Source organism: Podarcis filfolensis, assembly GCF_964270895.1.
Source record: "Podarcis filfolensis genome assembly, chromosome: 16".
In the NCBI taxonomy this organism is placed as follows: domain Eukaryota; kingdom Metazoa; phylum Chordata; class Lepidosauria; order Squamata; family Lacertidae; genus Podarcis; species Podarcis filfolensis.
The window spans coordinates 16662885-16678441 of NC_139620.1; the positions used below are offsets into that span (position 1 = coordinate 16662885).

The following is a 15557-nucleotide window of genomic DNA, read 5'->3' on the forward strand; positions in this document are numbered from 1 at the left end:
AAATAAGGGGTCAGCAGCCTCACCTGTCCCGGAGACAGTCTACGGGATATCTAACAATCTGGGATAGCAGCGGGAAACAGCGCTGAAATAAGGGAATTTCCCGCAAAAAAAGGGAAGGTTGACAGCTATGCTGGTAGCTAGTTTGTTAAGGCTACTGGAAATTCTAGTTCTGTGAGGGGTCAAACTACAATTCCCAAGAATCTTTGTGTAGGGGTGTGCCTTAAAGGTACCGTCCGTAGCCCTGGACTGAAACAGCAAAGTGTCAGATTCACGGGGGGGGGGGGGAATCTTAATTTTTTTTAGGAAGCCACTAAAAGTTTTGGGAGGGGCCCCTCAGGGAGGAGCAGGCTTATAGTGAGTGCATGAGAATATTTCACAGGAGGTGCTTTTTGTAAAATAAAAAAAAAATGTCATCCTTTGTGTGTGCGTCTCTTCTCTCCCTTCAGCACACACCCCTCAAACCTAAGTCCGGCCCTGGTTATAATATAACAAATGCAATAAATAAAGAAGTAAACTTGGTGCGTCTTTGCCAGTTAACTTTAGGGCTGCTGTCAGGCAGAAATCCAACCGGTGCTGTTGGACTGCGTGCAGCGCCAAACGCTTTGACGTCCCGGCTGCCAACCCTCAACCCTCGAGCGCTGACGACGCCTCTCCTCTCTCTCTCCTCCCCTCCGACGGGGCGGAGACCGGCAGCCGGGCAGCCCCTTCCCAGCACCGTCGGCTGGAAGATGGCGCAGCTGTCCGGGCTGCTCCTGGTCGAGCTGGCCCTGAACGCCGCCGCCTTCCTGTGCGGAGTCATTTGCTCCTCCGCCCTCACCGTTACCCAGGTAAGGTCCCGAGAGAGAGAGGGCGATCCCGGACCCGCAAAGTCTCCCTTTCCCATCCCATCCCGGGCAAAAAAGTTCTGCGCTTTTGCGCTCGTCCCGTTAAAGAGCCACCGCTTAGTGGCGCGAGAGTGCTTCTGAGCACGTGAAGAGGGCGCCGGGCTTTCGCTTGAGTGCAGAGGAGGGAGTGGCTGTGCACGACCAGAGCTGCGCCGTTGGGCCTGCCAATGTGCAGTGTGTCCAGCATTTTTGCTTGTAACGTAGCAATAAGAAAGGGCACCCCTGAGTGCATGCAGAGAGCAATTTAGGTTCCACATGGTGGCTTAGAATTCATCTCTTCCATGTTGGCTTTTGAGTTCCAGAAACTCTTTAGAAAAACTGTGTGCTTTTATAACCGCAGAACACCCAATCTTTGTATGTATGGGATGAGAGGTCCAGGGGCTTCCAAGTCAGAGGGTGTCACACACGCTTGATTTAAAAAAATTTAAAATGCAATCCCCAACCCATCTATTCCTGCCTTTCTGAGTTTGCATTCAGACTTCCCTGAGCTACCTTGGGTGGTGGAGAGTTTCAGCAGAGCTGGAAAGATTTTTTTAAAACAACAATTTATGCACTCTGTCAAGTCTCTAGTCCTCATGAACCTGCCTATTCATTCCACCACGCGGCCCTGCTGTAACAAGAGGCAGCTACACACAAAACAGTTATGCCAACTTGAAACCGGTTTTGCCTAAGTGGCTTCATTCCTTGCAAGGACCTTTGGAAGTCTGCTGTTTTGCTGGAAAGGTCGCGAAGGCTTCTGAAAAAAATGGTTCCAAAGGTTTTCCATTGGGAAATGGGGAAATCTGAGCTCACAGCTACTGACCCAACCTCGGATTGTTGCAAAAGATTTATAATAATGCACCAAACTTGCATATTTTTAAAAAGCAGGCAGTGTGGTGTTGTGTCATATGAGCATCAGCCGTGCACATTAATGCACGTCAGCTGAGTGAGAGTTTGGCTGACTTCCTGCACAAATCCTTTTGGTGCTGGGAGCACTTTCGCCCGGCAGCCTTCCTGGCCTGTGTCACATGTGCTTGGCACTCACCTTACTGGCCTGTGCGGATGAACACTCCCTTGTTTTGGGATGACCTATAGTTGCACTGGGACGTGGGTGGCGCTGTGGGTTAAACCACAGAGCCTAGGGCTTACCGATCAGAAGGTCAGCGGTTCGAATCTCCACCACGGATTGAGCTCCCATTGCTCGGTCCCTGCTCTTGCCAACCTAGCAGTTCAAAAGCACGTCAAATTCAAGTAGATAAATAGGTACCGCTCCGGCGGGAAGGTAAACGGCATTTCCGTGCGCTGCTCTGGTTCGACAGAAGCGGCTTAGTCATGCTGGCCACATGACCTGGAAGCTGTACGCCGGCTCCCTCGGCCAATAAAGCGAGATGAGTGCCGCAACCCCAGAGTTGGCCACGACCGGACCTAATGGTCCGGGGTCCCTTTACCTTTATAGTTGCACTGGCTCTTTCCCTGGGCACAATGGTTTGGAGGAAAGAAGAGGCAACATTCTCAGATTGGGGTTTAGAAGTCTAAGAGTAAATTGCCTGGGAACAGATGAAAGAGCTCAGGCAATCAGGGAGGGGGTTGGAGTAGATGCAGTTGTTGTTGTTGTTTATTTTTTGCTCAGAGCAGTTTTAAAAATACCAAAATTATCATCAAGAATAACCTCTAACATAAAAACCCCGCAACACACTTTTTTCCTTCTAATGTTCAATTATACTGCCATAAAGCCTGCATTGATTAAATGATGCTTTGTTTATTGTGGGGAGAGGAGGCTTTTATTTCTTTTTGAATAAATAGCCTTGAACATTTGGTCCAAAAAGAAAAAGAAAAAAGGTTTGTTCACGTGATCCCTGACTATTTTATTTTTTTCATAAATTTAGATACCACCTGATGTAGGGGAAAAACCTCAAAGTGATTTGCAAAAAGATAAAACAATAAAGTGATCATTAAAAAAATTTACAACCACAATTTAAAACATAACAGAAAGCTAAGACCACAATAGAATAAACTAAAACAAATTAAAACTTGTGGAATTCTCTCCCCAGGGAAGTTCATCTGGTGCCTTAAATATGTCTGTGGTAGTGGGGGTTATTGTTTTGTTTTTCTTACTGTTTTTATTATGTGCTTTGTTATTCTGTATTTTTATGTTGTGAACCACCCTGAGTTCTTAATTCAATAAATTATAAATAAAATAAATAAAAATTTTCTAAACACCTGGATGGGCTTGTCTAAATAAGAATGCCTTCAGCAGGCACCAGAAAAAATACAGTGAAGGTTCCTGCCTGATATCAATAGGCAGGGAGTTCCACAGTGTTAGTGCTGCCACACTAATATTAGTCAACAGTTGTGAAGTAATTTTTTAAAACGTGTCCTTTATTAGAACAACCACAAAAGTTGTTTATTGCATTAATATGTCGTGTTATTTCAAAGGCCTCAAGGGCTTCCCCCTCCTTTAATCCTTGCCACAAACCTGTGAGGTAGGTTAGGTGGAGAGAGAGAGAATGAGAGAGAGAAAGAGTGTTCTGAATTGTTCTGGGGAGCTTCATGATCTTAGCCTGGGTTTCTGCTGCTTCTTGTAGCCGTTAAACCACACTTGCTTCCTTTCATCATCAACAGCTTCAACACAGATTACGCAAGCAACATCATTATTAGTTGCTGGGGGTAATGAAATTACAGTGTTACCTTGGGTTACATACGCTTCAGGTTACATACGCTTCAGGTTACAGACTCCGCTAACCCAGAAATAGTACCTCGGGTTAAGAACTTTGCTTCAGGTTGAGAACAGAAATCGTGCCTCGGCGGCGCAGCAGCAGCGGGAGGCCCCATTAGCTAAAGTGGTGCTTCAGGTTAAGAACAGTTTCAGGTTAAGAACAGACCTCCGGAACGAATTAAGTACTTAACCCAAGGTACCACTGTAACTTTTTTTAAAAAACCACATTCACGCTAAACATTATATTTTCAAAACGTGAAGCAGAGTACTCTCTGGTTCTTGTAGCAAGGAGTTCCATAGGGCCCTGAAGCACTTTCAGCCTTTGAGGCCACTAGCTGTAATAAAAATAAGGCTGTCAATAACCCAAACACAAAATAAAGCACCGAAAAGAGATTGAGACATAACAGGGTTTTGTTTTTTTTTAATGAAATACAGTAAGTGCTTTTCTGCCTGAGAGAGTATGTCACATTTGAGTCCGTTATACATAAAAACAAGTTGCTGAAAAATTAAGAAGTGTCTAAATTTTATGCCCCCTGTTGAGCCCATTTCCATGGCCCAAATGGCCTTTCTCACAGGCTGAGCTAGGAAGCAAGCAACGCTCTCACCTGCCTTTTCTAGCATAGTACAGGCAACCCCACCCCCCCATTTATGTGTGTTCAAGGCATGCATTACCCAGACTGTGTGCATTCCTGTGGACCTGGAAGTGGCACGAAAAGGGGCAAAAACAGCATCTAGCAACCCCATGAACCTTTGCACCAACATTTGAGGCCTGTGGATAGTTGGAGTGTGGAGGAAGGAGGTTTGTGGGGAGCGATTGTGGTGGAGTTTGCTGGATTTGGGGTTTTTTTAAAAAGGATTTTTTAAAGGTTTCCAGAGGGTGTTTACAGGCTTTTTCAATGGTGTTCCCAGTGCGATTTCACTTAAATGTGTGGTACCTCCGAACGTAACCCCCACATAAATGGGGAGTTGCCTTTAATCGTTTTTCTTGGAAGTACGTGGCTTTCTGCAATTTCTGAGAGAACAAGCCCAAGGAACTTGCCATCCACATTAAGGAAGCGACAGAAGAAGTGGTCACTGTGGGTTTATTTCTCTTCTGCCTGCATATGCTACAGGCATCGGGCACCAGGAAATAAATAAGTAAATAGATTCAAACCTGGAAATGGCGGGAAAGAGCTGGAGAGTCTTCATGGCATCAGAAGAGGATTATGTGAATCCAGAGGGACAGGAGGTGCAGTGGGGCTTTTTAGGCTTCTCAGCGCCCCCCCAACAGTGTACACATGGGGTTGCACAGCTACAGCCGTCACTTTTCCACGATTCCTAGAGCTTCCCACTGGCTCCAGAGCTTCCATTCTAGCTGTGGATATTTTTGGATACAGTATTTTTGGTCTGGATTGCAGGGAGTGCAGCAGAGAGGGCATTTAAAGGGTGTTTAGAGGGTGCTCCCCACTTTTCACTTTTGTGGGGGGGCAGGACGTAACCCACCTACCCCACATAAGGAGCGGCGGCGATGCCTGTACTGTCTAGGGCAGGGGTCTGCAACCTTTAAGACAAAAAGAGCCACTTGGACCCGTTTCCGAAGAAAAAAAAACTGGGAGCCGCAAACTTGTCATTATAAAAATAACTTTTTTGTCACTTTTTTATTATTTTTTTGTTTGACCCCTCAGAATTACTCCTCCTCATAGAAATAAACGTTAAATTAACAAGTTACCTTTTTGTGTGTGTGTGTTCTTCACTCCCCTTCAAAACAGTGACCAGCGTACATACCCCCTTTCAATGCGGTGACCAGCGTACATGCCCCTTACAATGTAGCGGGCGGGCGGGCGGGAAGGTGACATCGGGACGGTGCGTGACTAACGCATGCACCGCCCCCATGCGGCGTCACAGCCAGTACAGCGCCCGCCACAGTGGGGAGTGTCGGGGCGCACAATGCGCCTCCTCCCCTCGCTAATATCCGCCCCGGAGCCGCGCCAAAGGTGTAAAAGAGCCACATGCGGCTCCGGAGCCGTGGGTTGCAGACCCCTGGTCTAGGGCAAGATTTGGGAGCCCTTTCAGCCCAAGGGGCACATCCCTTCAGTGGTGGGCGGGGCTGAAAGTAAAAGTGGGCGGGGCTGTGGCTATAAATTTTGCCTTTGTGCAATAGGCTGAGGACCCAAATAGCTAAAATAGTACCATCCCCATTGTCAGTCATCTCAGACCGTACAGTGGGCAGGAGAAGGGGTATTGTTGGTGTCGCCTATGGGGCCCGCTTGGTTGACATGGATCCGTGACAGGGCCTTTTCAGTGGTAGCTCCCTTGGTGTTGACTTTTAGGAGGAATCCCCATCCTTTCTCACTTTATCCCTCTCTTCCTTCCTTCCAGGGGGAGTTCGGTGGCCAGTGCATCCTCTATGGGTCTGTGCGCTACAACGGGACTCTGAGCTTAAGCACTTCCAGCCACGTCTCGCTTTGCTACTTTGTCTCGGCCGTCTCCCTCCTGGCCGCCATTTCCTCCTTCGTGGCTCTTCTCCGCAGCGTCTACATTTCCTGCTTCGGTGACAGCGAGAGACGGTCGTGAGTCGCGAAGGCGGGGAGCGAAACGGGGAGGTCTCCAGTTGGGTTGGGTTTGGCTTATTTTGACAGCCCCTGTCCTCTCTCTCTCTCCCCCAGAGGTGACGTGTGGGTCAAGGCGTTCTTGGTTATCTCAGCTGTGGTCCTCTTCTTCTTGCTCATCTCGGCCTGCATCCTTCGGGTCGGCATGGATGCTCTCTGTGGGTCCATTCATACTTCTGCGGCTGCACCGAGGTAAGTGCCAGAAAAGATGCTCAGTCCTTGCTTGGATTGGTTGATTGGTTGCCTTTATAGCTCACCTTTTCCTCAGAGAAGCTCAAAATGGTGGGCCTGGTTCTTCCCGCTCCTTGTTTAATCCTGCCAGCCTGTGAGGTAGATCAGGCTGAGAGCAGTGAGTGATCCTTTGGTGGGAAGCCATGACAGTTTTAAGTGGCATCGTAGCACATTAAATGTATCGTATTAATGTGGTCCATGTATTGATGGCTCGATATATTTGTTTCTCTCAGAAGTCTTCCCCCTCTCTCTTTTCCCCCCTCTTGGCTTTGGGCTCAACAACTGGAAGTCTTTGGTTAATTCTCTCTTGGTTAGTTCTTTAGTGAAACATTTATTTAATTGGAAAGCAGCTGAGATTTCACAAGGCCTTTTTGCCTCGATAGCTTAAGTTATACAAGCTCTAATTTTCATCAGCTGATAGTCTAGCTCAGAAGCTTTGGGGTAAATTATATCAGAGTACCACGTGTCTGCCTGCTAGCAAGTGGTTTATGGAGGCATCTTCCAAGATAAACGTAGGTCTGGATGTGGCTTGTCTGCTATACCTCTAAAATCCTGTCCTATAGATCTTAGCCAGTTTCACTGGCGTGTGGTACCACCTATATATCATTTCCCACATGTTTTCCCTTAATGCCATACACGCCGTAAACTTCATGTTAATATTCCGTAATTCCTGCCACCTCTCAAATTCGATGTTATAACCAATATCTATTGCCCATTTGGTCATGACCTCCTTCACCTCCTCATCTTTTGTGTACCACTCCAATAAAATATCGTAGATTCTAGACAATGTTTTGTTCTTACCTTCCACAACTTCCACATGGAATTTAGATTTTTTATCTTCAAATCCTGATTTCTTTTTATCTTCTTTCAACAGATCATTTACCTGGTGGTATTGCAACCACCCGGTAAATAAGCTTTTAATCTCTTCATATGGTCTAAGTTTTATGCCTTGATCCGTTTTCCTTGTAAGTTCTGCATAAGTGGCATTCTTCCCTTCCATATTAGTTTTTTTGACCGTTAACACCTCTATTGGTGAAATCCACCAGGGTGTCTTCCTTTCCAGTAAATTTTTATTTCTTTCCCATACTTGGAATAATGGTCCTCTAAAAATATGATTTAGAAAGCCTCTATGTATTTTCACCTTTTCATACCACAGGTACGAGTGCCACCCGTACCTGTTGTCGAAGCCTTCCAAATCCAAGATGTCTCTATTTTCTAGCCTTATCCAATCTTTCAACCACAATAGACACACCGCCTCATAATATAAACTTAAATCCGGTAGGGAGAAGCCCCCTCTTTCTTTTCTATCTACCAATATTTTCATTTTTATTCGTGGTCTTTTTCCCTGCCAGATATATCTCGCCAAGTCTCTTTGCCATTCTTTACACCGCTTTAGACCTTTAAGTACCGGGATGGTTTGAAATAAAAATAGCATTCTAGGCAGAACATTCAATTTAATAACCGCAATCCTCCCCAAAAAAGATAATCTCATTCTCTCCCAAATTTCTAGATCTTTCTTAATGTTCTTCCAGGTGACCTCATAGTTATCCTTATATAAGTTAATATTTTTAGCCGTAATCCACACTCCGAGGTACTTCACTTTCTTTGCTGTCATAATTCCCGTCTTTTGTTCTAGATCTGCGATATCTTCTTTAGTTAAGTTTTTAGTCAGCATTTTAGTCTTATTCTTATTAACCTTAAGGCCTGACACAGCACCAAACTCTTCAAATTTTTGTAGGGCTTCTTTTACACTATGCTTTGGATTTTCTAATGTTAATACAATGTCATCTGCAAAAGCTTTAATTTTGTGTTCCTTAGTTCCTACCTTAACTCCATTAACCTCTGCTGTTTCCCTCAGCCTCTTAGTGAGTACTTCCAATACTGAGATAAATAATAGGGGGGACAAGGGACAACCTTGTCTGGTCCCTTTAGATATGTCAAAGAATTCTGATGTAGTATTATTAATTACAAGTTTTGCCCTTTGCTCGTGGTAGATAGCCTCTATACCTTTTCTAAATCTTTCTCCCATCCCCATCCTTTTCAAGTTTTCCATCAAAAAGTGCCAAGAGACGTTATCGAATGCCTTCTCAGCATCGATAAATATCAAGGCCGCCTGTTTATCTATTCTGGTTTCCAAATATTCAATGATATCTATCACATTTCTTACATTATCCTTTAATTGTCTCCCTGGAAGGAAGCCCGTTTGATCTTTATGAATTCTGTTGTTTAATACTCTTTTTAATCTTTCTGCCATTATGTCCGCAAATAGTTTATAATCATTATTTAATAACGAAATCGGCCTATAGTTCTTCACTTCTAAGACGTCCACATCTTTTTTAGGGATTAATGTAATATAGGCTTCCTTCCAGGTGTTCGGAATCCTCCCTTCTTTTAAAACATTATTCATCACTTCACATAGAATTGGACATAATTGGTCACTTAATGTTTTATAATATTTGGCCGGTAAGCCATCCGGCCCCGGCGCTTTCCCGATTTTCATCTTTTTTATTGCTTTCTTTATCTCATCTTCTGTGATCATCTGGTCTAATAACTCTTTTTCTTCAGTGGCAATCTGTTGTAAATAATGTACTTCCAGATAGCAATCTATTTCATAGTCTGTTTCCTTTCCTCTTTTATATAAATCCTTATAATACTTCTGAAATATACTCTTTATCTTTTTTGGCTCTTCCACTATCCTTTCTCTATCCCTTATCTTGCAGATCGTATTTTGTTTTTTCCTTTCTCTTATTTGCCACGCCAAGTATTTTCCTATTTTATTAGCTGATTCAAAATCCTTTTGCTTCATCATTTTGATCTTCCACTCAATCTCCTGATTAACTATCATAGAAAATTGGGCTTGTAGTATCTTTAAGTTTTGCTGTATTGTCTCCTCACCTGGTTTAATAGCTAATTGTCTTTCGTTCTCCATAAGCTGTATTAGAATCTCCTCCTTCTTTTTCTCTTTTTCTTTTCTTAAATGGCTATTTTTCTGGATTAGGAAGCCCCTCATAACGGCTTTTCCTGCGTCCCAAACCGTTTCTAAGACTGTCTCTTTGTCAAGGTTCCACTTGAAGTATTCTTCAATTGTCTCTTTTGCCTCACTTACTATCTTTTGACTGTTGAATATAAATTCATTCATTCTCCATCTAACTACTCTAACATCTTTACCCTTTATCTCTATAAATACCGGATTGTGATCAGATAAAGTTTGTGGGAGAATTTCAGATTTAGTTAAACTCTGTATCAACTCCTTCGAGATCCAAATGTTATCTATTCTCCCCCAACTCTTATTTGGATTTGAGAAGAAGGTATATTGTTTTGTAGTGGGGTTTTTAAACCTCCAAGCGTCAATTAGTCCCAGATTATCAACCAAATCAAAAAACATTCGAGGTAACTTGCCTTCCTTTGTCTCTTGCTTTTTTGTTGACCTATCCAAGTTTGGCGACACCACTCCGTTAAAATCGCCCATCAATATCATTTTTTGGTCCATCCACTCTAATAACTTATTACCTAATTCGGAGAAGAAAGCCGATTTTTTATCATTAGGTGCATATATTCCGGCGACAATTATTTTTATTCCTTGAAATACGATCTGTACTACTATCATTCTCCCTTGTTCATCTTTATACAACAATTTTGGGTCGAATTTTTCCTTTATGTATAATACCACACCTCTTTTCTTAACCTTATCCGATGCCACAAAATCCAACCCTGGTTTCTTGTTACTCAGAATTCTCTTATGTTTTCTTGCTACATGAGTCTCTTGTAAACAGATTAGGTCGAGGTTCTTTTTTAGTAATATATGTGTAATCTGGTTCCTCTTATTTTTATTATTAAGCCCGTTAACATTCCAAGACAGTATTTTTAACGCCATCGATTATATACAATTAGTAAGTTATCAAATCTAAATTAAAGCTACTGTTCTTTGTCTTCTTTCTCTTCCCCTTCCCTTTCTTCTGTTAAATTTGTCTCTGTCTCTTCCTCTTCGCTCCCCCCGCCCCCACCCCCCTCCCCTAGCTGCTCCCCCGCCTCCTCCCACCCCGCCATCCTTCCAAGTTCCTTCTCGTATCTTCTTGCAAATTTTTCAAGTTCTGAAGGGCTGGACAGTTTAAATCTTTTATCCTTGAAATAAGATGAAATTCCTTCCGGAAATTCCCATCTATATAGGATCCCCTTTTTCTTCAATTGATTGGTTAGTTTTTTATACACCTCCCTCCTTCGAAGGAATCTCGAAGGGATCTCTTTAAATATAATGATTGGGTTTCCTTCAATACATAGCCTTTTGCTATAGTTCTGTTTCAGTACTTCGTTCCTCATATCCAACGAATTGAACATGACTATTACATCTCCTGGCAATTTTTTCCCCTTAGCTTTAGCCGATTTTGTTTTTATCCGAAAAGTATTTGCTAAAGAATATCTTATCTCTTCTTCCTTCCTATCTAACCAAGTTGCCAACTCTTTAACCATTTTAGACCTTATGTTCTCATTTGACTCCTCTGGGATCCCTCTAAATTTCAGGTTTAACTGGTTTTGTCTCATCTGAGTCATAGCCATGCTATCCAACAATTCTTCCTGTACCTTACCTATCTCCTTAACTTCTATTTTGACCATGTCCAATTCCTTCTTACTGTCTTTCGTGTCCTTTTGCACCCTTTTCATAGAATCCTCAAGTACTTTGGTTCTTACCGATAAATCTTTAACTTTTCCTGTCAGTTCTCCCACCAACCCCTCTAATCTCTTATCTAATGTATCCTGCACTTCCAATAGCTTTCTCTCAATATATTGTTCATTATGTTTAAATTATTTCCTTATTTCAGCCATCAAACTATCGTAGTCCTTGATTTCTTTCCCCTCCTCCCCATCTTCTTGTCTAGATGGCCTCCTTTCTGCTGGGGTTCCCGCCCCTTTTTTCATTTTGTATGTCAACTTATATTAACTAGTTATTAAAGAAACTCTTTCCCCCGGTAGTCACTATAGTAAACTGCTGGATTCCTCTGTTCCTCCCGTTGATTCCTTCCTATGCAGTTTCCTTTGTTCCCACACGGTGGCGCCTTATTAACATTCCAAATCTTATTTCTTTTCTCTTCGGTAAGACTCCTCAACAGGAAGTCTCCCTCCACACGGAGCCAAGCAGCTGATCTCATTGAATATTAAACATCACACTATTAGGGGGGAACCAAATGTACAGAAAAACACAAAAAGGCAACCGAAGAAGTAACAAAAAAAAGAATAAAGAGAAAGCATCTAAAAAAAAAAAAAGAAAAATGAAATAAAATAAAAAAGAAAACCAATAGAAAAGAAAAGCCAGAAAAAAACCAAGTGCAAATAAGAAAGAAAAAAAAACCAGTGTCTCAAAAAATAGACCATACAAATATATCCACTGAGGGTGGGAAGTAGAAAACGTTAGGGGGGAGTAGGGAATGGATGGAGATGTAGGGAAAAGTAACCGCCAAAGTTACAAGGGTGGATAGATAAAGTCACATAGTAATTCTCTGGAACTCTGGAGGAAATATGGGGTGAGTCTCAATCCGAGAGCGAACCCAGGAGAGCAAGGCGGGGCCGGATGGGGGGACACTCCACAATGGAGAAGGCTTCCGTAGATAGCGGGAAATCCTGGCAAACTATCTTATTAGGTTAAAGAATAAAAGATGTTGGAAATGTGGAGAGGTAGATGGTGATTTCTACCATATGTGGTGGTTATGCAGCAAAGTGAAAGGATTTTGGGAATCGATTTACAACGAACTTAAAAAAAAAATTAAATACACGTTTCCCAAAAAACCTGAAGCTTTTCTGTTAGGAATGATGGGTAAAGAAATTAAAAAAGAAGATAAGGTACTATTTCTATACGCCACAACAGCCGCAAGAATCATGTTAGCACAAAATTGGAAAACGGAGGCCATACCTAATATAAGTGACTGGCAGGTTAAATTGACAAATTATGCCGAGCTCGCTAGAATAACGGGAAGAATAAGAGATCAAGATGAACAGAAATTTCATGACAATTGGGTTAAATATTGGATGTATATTGGAACCAAATTATAAAAGACACTGGCAGGACTGGAATAACTCTAACAGTAACGGGTTATTATCCAAAAGAGATAAAATACGTGCCTACAGAGTCTGATACTTACCAAAGGAGTGGAGGGAAGTCCAAGGCTCGGCAGAGCCTAAAATAACTGTACTTATAATTTATGAAGTGGATATATTATGTGTAACCTATATATTGGATTTTGTATACGTCTATATGTATATATGTATAATATCAATAAAAATTTATCATGCCAAAAAAAAAATCCTGTCCTCAGGGAATACAGGATGCTGGGTGGGGGGTAATTTGCATAACAGGCTGTAGCTCAGTGGTAGAACATCTGCTTTGAATGCAGAAGGTGCCACATTCAATCCCTGGGGTCACCCGGTAGGAGCAGGAGAGATTCCAGTCTGAAACTCTGGAGAGCCTCTGCCGATCTGTGTAGACAATACTGAGCTAGAGGGACCAAGTTCAGAAAACAGGTTCCTGTTTAAATGTGTAACACGCACACATATGAGATATTATTTACTGCCTTAAGGGTAAAGGGACCCCTGACCATTAGGTCCAGTCATAACCGACTCTGGGGTTGCGGCGCTCATCTTGCTTTATTGGCCGAGGAAGCCGGCGTATAGCTTCTGGGTCATGTGGCCAGCATGACTAAGCCACTTCTGGCGAACCAGAGCAGCGCATGGAAACGCCGTTTACCTTCCCGCCGGAGCGGTACCTATTTATCTACTTGCACTTTGACATGCTTTCGAACTGCTAGGTTGGCAGGAGCAGGGACTGAGCAATGGGAGCTCACCCCGTTGCGGGGATTCGAACCGCCGACCTTCTGATCGGCAAGTCCTAGGCTCTGTGGTTTAACCCACAGCACCACCCGCGTCCCTTAGTATTATATAAATAATGTGTGTGTCTATGAGATCGTTTGCTGTATATTACTATTATATGAATATAGTATAGTAGTAGATACAGGGAGTTTGCATCATATTTCTATGCTTTTAGATAGATGTTCCCATTGTTATTCTAGATTATATGGATAAATATGCATAGGTAAGTAATGCATTGTATTCATGTTATTATAGAATACTTCAGATATAAAAATTATATATACATATATGGCACACACAAAAATAGAACCTTGTTCTATTTTGTGGGGAACCCATGTTGAATCCCTGGCAACATCTCCAGGTAAGACTGGCAATGCCCCCTGCCTGGAACCCTGGAGGGCTGCTGCCAGACAGTGTAGACCACACTGAGGTAGATGGACCATTAAGCTGACTGGGTCCTCAACAGTTTCCTGGGCACCTGTTTTTTACTTGAGTGACACCTTTCGACTACAGTGAGTTAACTGCCCTGGCTTGTTTCTCCTCATTTCCCGCCTTGCAGTTGTCAAGAAGCTCAGCACCGCCCTTGGGTCCAGCCCTATCGTGCCGCAAGGTTCTATGACAACCTCTACACTGCAGAGGTGAGTGGTCCTTAAATGGCAGACTATTGAATCAAAGCTGTTTGTCGCTGTTCCTAAACTACTCCTTGGCAAAGGGGTCTTATCTCAGTCACACCCCCAGGTAAAAATGTTCGCCACATACAGAAATCTAGTCTTAACTGCACTTAATATTTGTCCATGTTCTGGCAGCGTAATCCAAATTCTTGCACATGTGTTTACTTCATGTACTGTTGTAGATGCCACACAATACTTATCCTGCATCTTATCTTTTAGTGTGGTGGCACCTACACTTTGGAACTCCTTGCCACTTGACAGCAGGCAGGCGCCTTCACTGTATCCTTTTCTGCACCTGCTAAAAACATTTTGGTTTAGACAAGCCTACCCAGAGATCTAGAATGCTGGTGTGTGTCTTAATCTGTTTTTAGCTTATTAATGTTTTTAACCGTTTTTACTGATAGCTTTTTCCTACAGTGGTGAACTAGAAGAAATTAAAAATTTACAGCTGCCTTTCCCAACCTGGTGCCCTCCCAACGTTTTGGAATGCAACTCCTGTCTATACAGCCCACGGCTCAATACAGCCGTCGAAATCCGAAACATCTAGAGGGCACCCGGTTGCACGAAGCTGGTTTTCATTCTGACTTTGCCCATTCTTCTCCTTTCCTGACTTTAGGCGGCTGCCTGGGTGAACTTCTTCTTCTGGTGTTTGACGGCGTTGCTGCTGTACTTGGAGAGTGTCGGCAAATTCCCATTCCAGCCCCCTCAGAGCAGCGGCCTCACGTGGAACGACGACGAGACAGCGCCTATCATTGGGGATGGACCACGTGGGCCTTCGTGAAGTGGGGGTATCGCCACCATTATCATCTCTGCTGCTCTTAAGGGAGCAGCTCCGGGGCACCCCACTTTTGCCTTCTCTTTCCCATGAGCTTCATAGAAGAGGGGGGGTCTCTCTCCCTTATTGTGCCCGGACAGCAAACCTTTCCGAAGAACCACCTGTTAACTTCTAATGGACTCCTTCACGTTACGTGGCTGCTTGACTAGAAATTGCAGAATTGCCAGAACCTGGAAGGTGGCCAGCAGCTTAACTTTTTGAGCAATGGCTCTGCAGACGTTTGCATTTCCAAGGTGGAAAAATTGACATTTGAGATAGAATTGGCCAAAGGAAAGGAAAGGTCTTTTGACTTCCTTGCTACCTGGAGTCGACTTGTGGAGTACGTTCAGGAGTGTCCCCAAGATCCTCACCTTTCGTCTGCCTTCGTGAAACTGCAGAACACTATCTGAAGTGACTTCTGTAGTCATTTGGACTCAGTAATTTCTCCTACTTGGGATAACCTCAATAGCTTTCCAACGGCTTGTTCTTCTGTGGTGCTGTGAGGGAGAACCTGCCTGTTTCTATTGTTTTCTCACAAAAAAACCAATAAAATATATTTTTAAAAGACCTTCAGATGGACAAGCTCCTTCTGGAGTGAGGTGCTGGACTTTTAATATTGCCTGAAGGGCCATGGAATCTGTCTCTTTTCCATATTAACAGCGCCCTCTAACTTCCCCCCTACCCATTCTCAGCCCCTCTTGAAAACGGTCAGTCTCCACTACAGGACAATGTAGGAAGATAGGAATTTTCTTGTGCTTAGTGAGACCTTTGGTTCATTAGCTCAGTATTGTCTACACTGACTGGCAGCAGCTCTCAGGG

The 15557-nt window shown here is 43.4% G+C and overlaps 1 protein-coding gene across 2 annotated transcripts; it reads left to right on the forward strand.

Annotated features, from left to right (window-relative positions):
• The first annotated feature begins 667 nt into the window (after positions 1-667).
• TMEM179B (transmembrane protein 179B) lies at positions 668-15306 on the forward strand. 2 transcript variants are annotated; one of them, XM_083589417.1, is made up of 5 exons: positions 668-827; positions 5938-6128; positions 6225-6359; positions 13813-13891; positions 14541-15306. In XM_083589417.1, the coding sequence occupies exons 1-5, from the start codon at positions 729-731 to the stop codon at positions 14703-14705; spliced, it is 669 nt and encodes a 222-aa protein (XP_083445543.1). In that variant the 5' UTR covers positions 668-728; the 3' UTR covers positions 14706-15306. The 2 variants fall into 2 exon arrangements, with proteins under 2 accessions (XP_083445543.1, XP_083445544.1); XM_083589418.1 differs by having other exon boundaries at positions 5938-6125.
• Positions 15307-15557: the final 251 nt, after the last annotated feature.

Coding starts and splice junctions, on each gene's coding strand:
- TMEM179B (XM_083589417.1), top strand. CDS start 729: ATGGCGCAGCTGTCCGGGCTGCTCCTGGTCGAGCTGGCCCTGAACGCC. Junction 6,129..6,224: donor GGTGACAGCGAGAGACGGTC/GTGAGTCGCGAA, acceptor TCTCTCCCCCAG/AGGTGACGTGTGGGTCAAGG. Junction 6,360..13,812: donor ACTTCTGCGGCTGCACCGAG/GTAAGTGCCAGA, acceptor CCCGCCTTGCAG/TTGTCAAGAAGCTCAGCACC.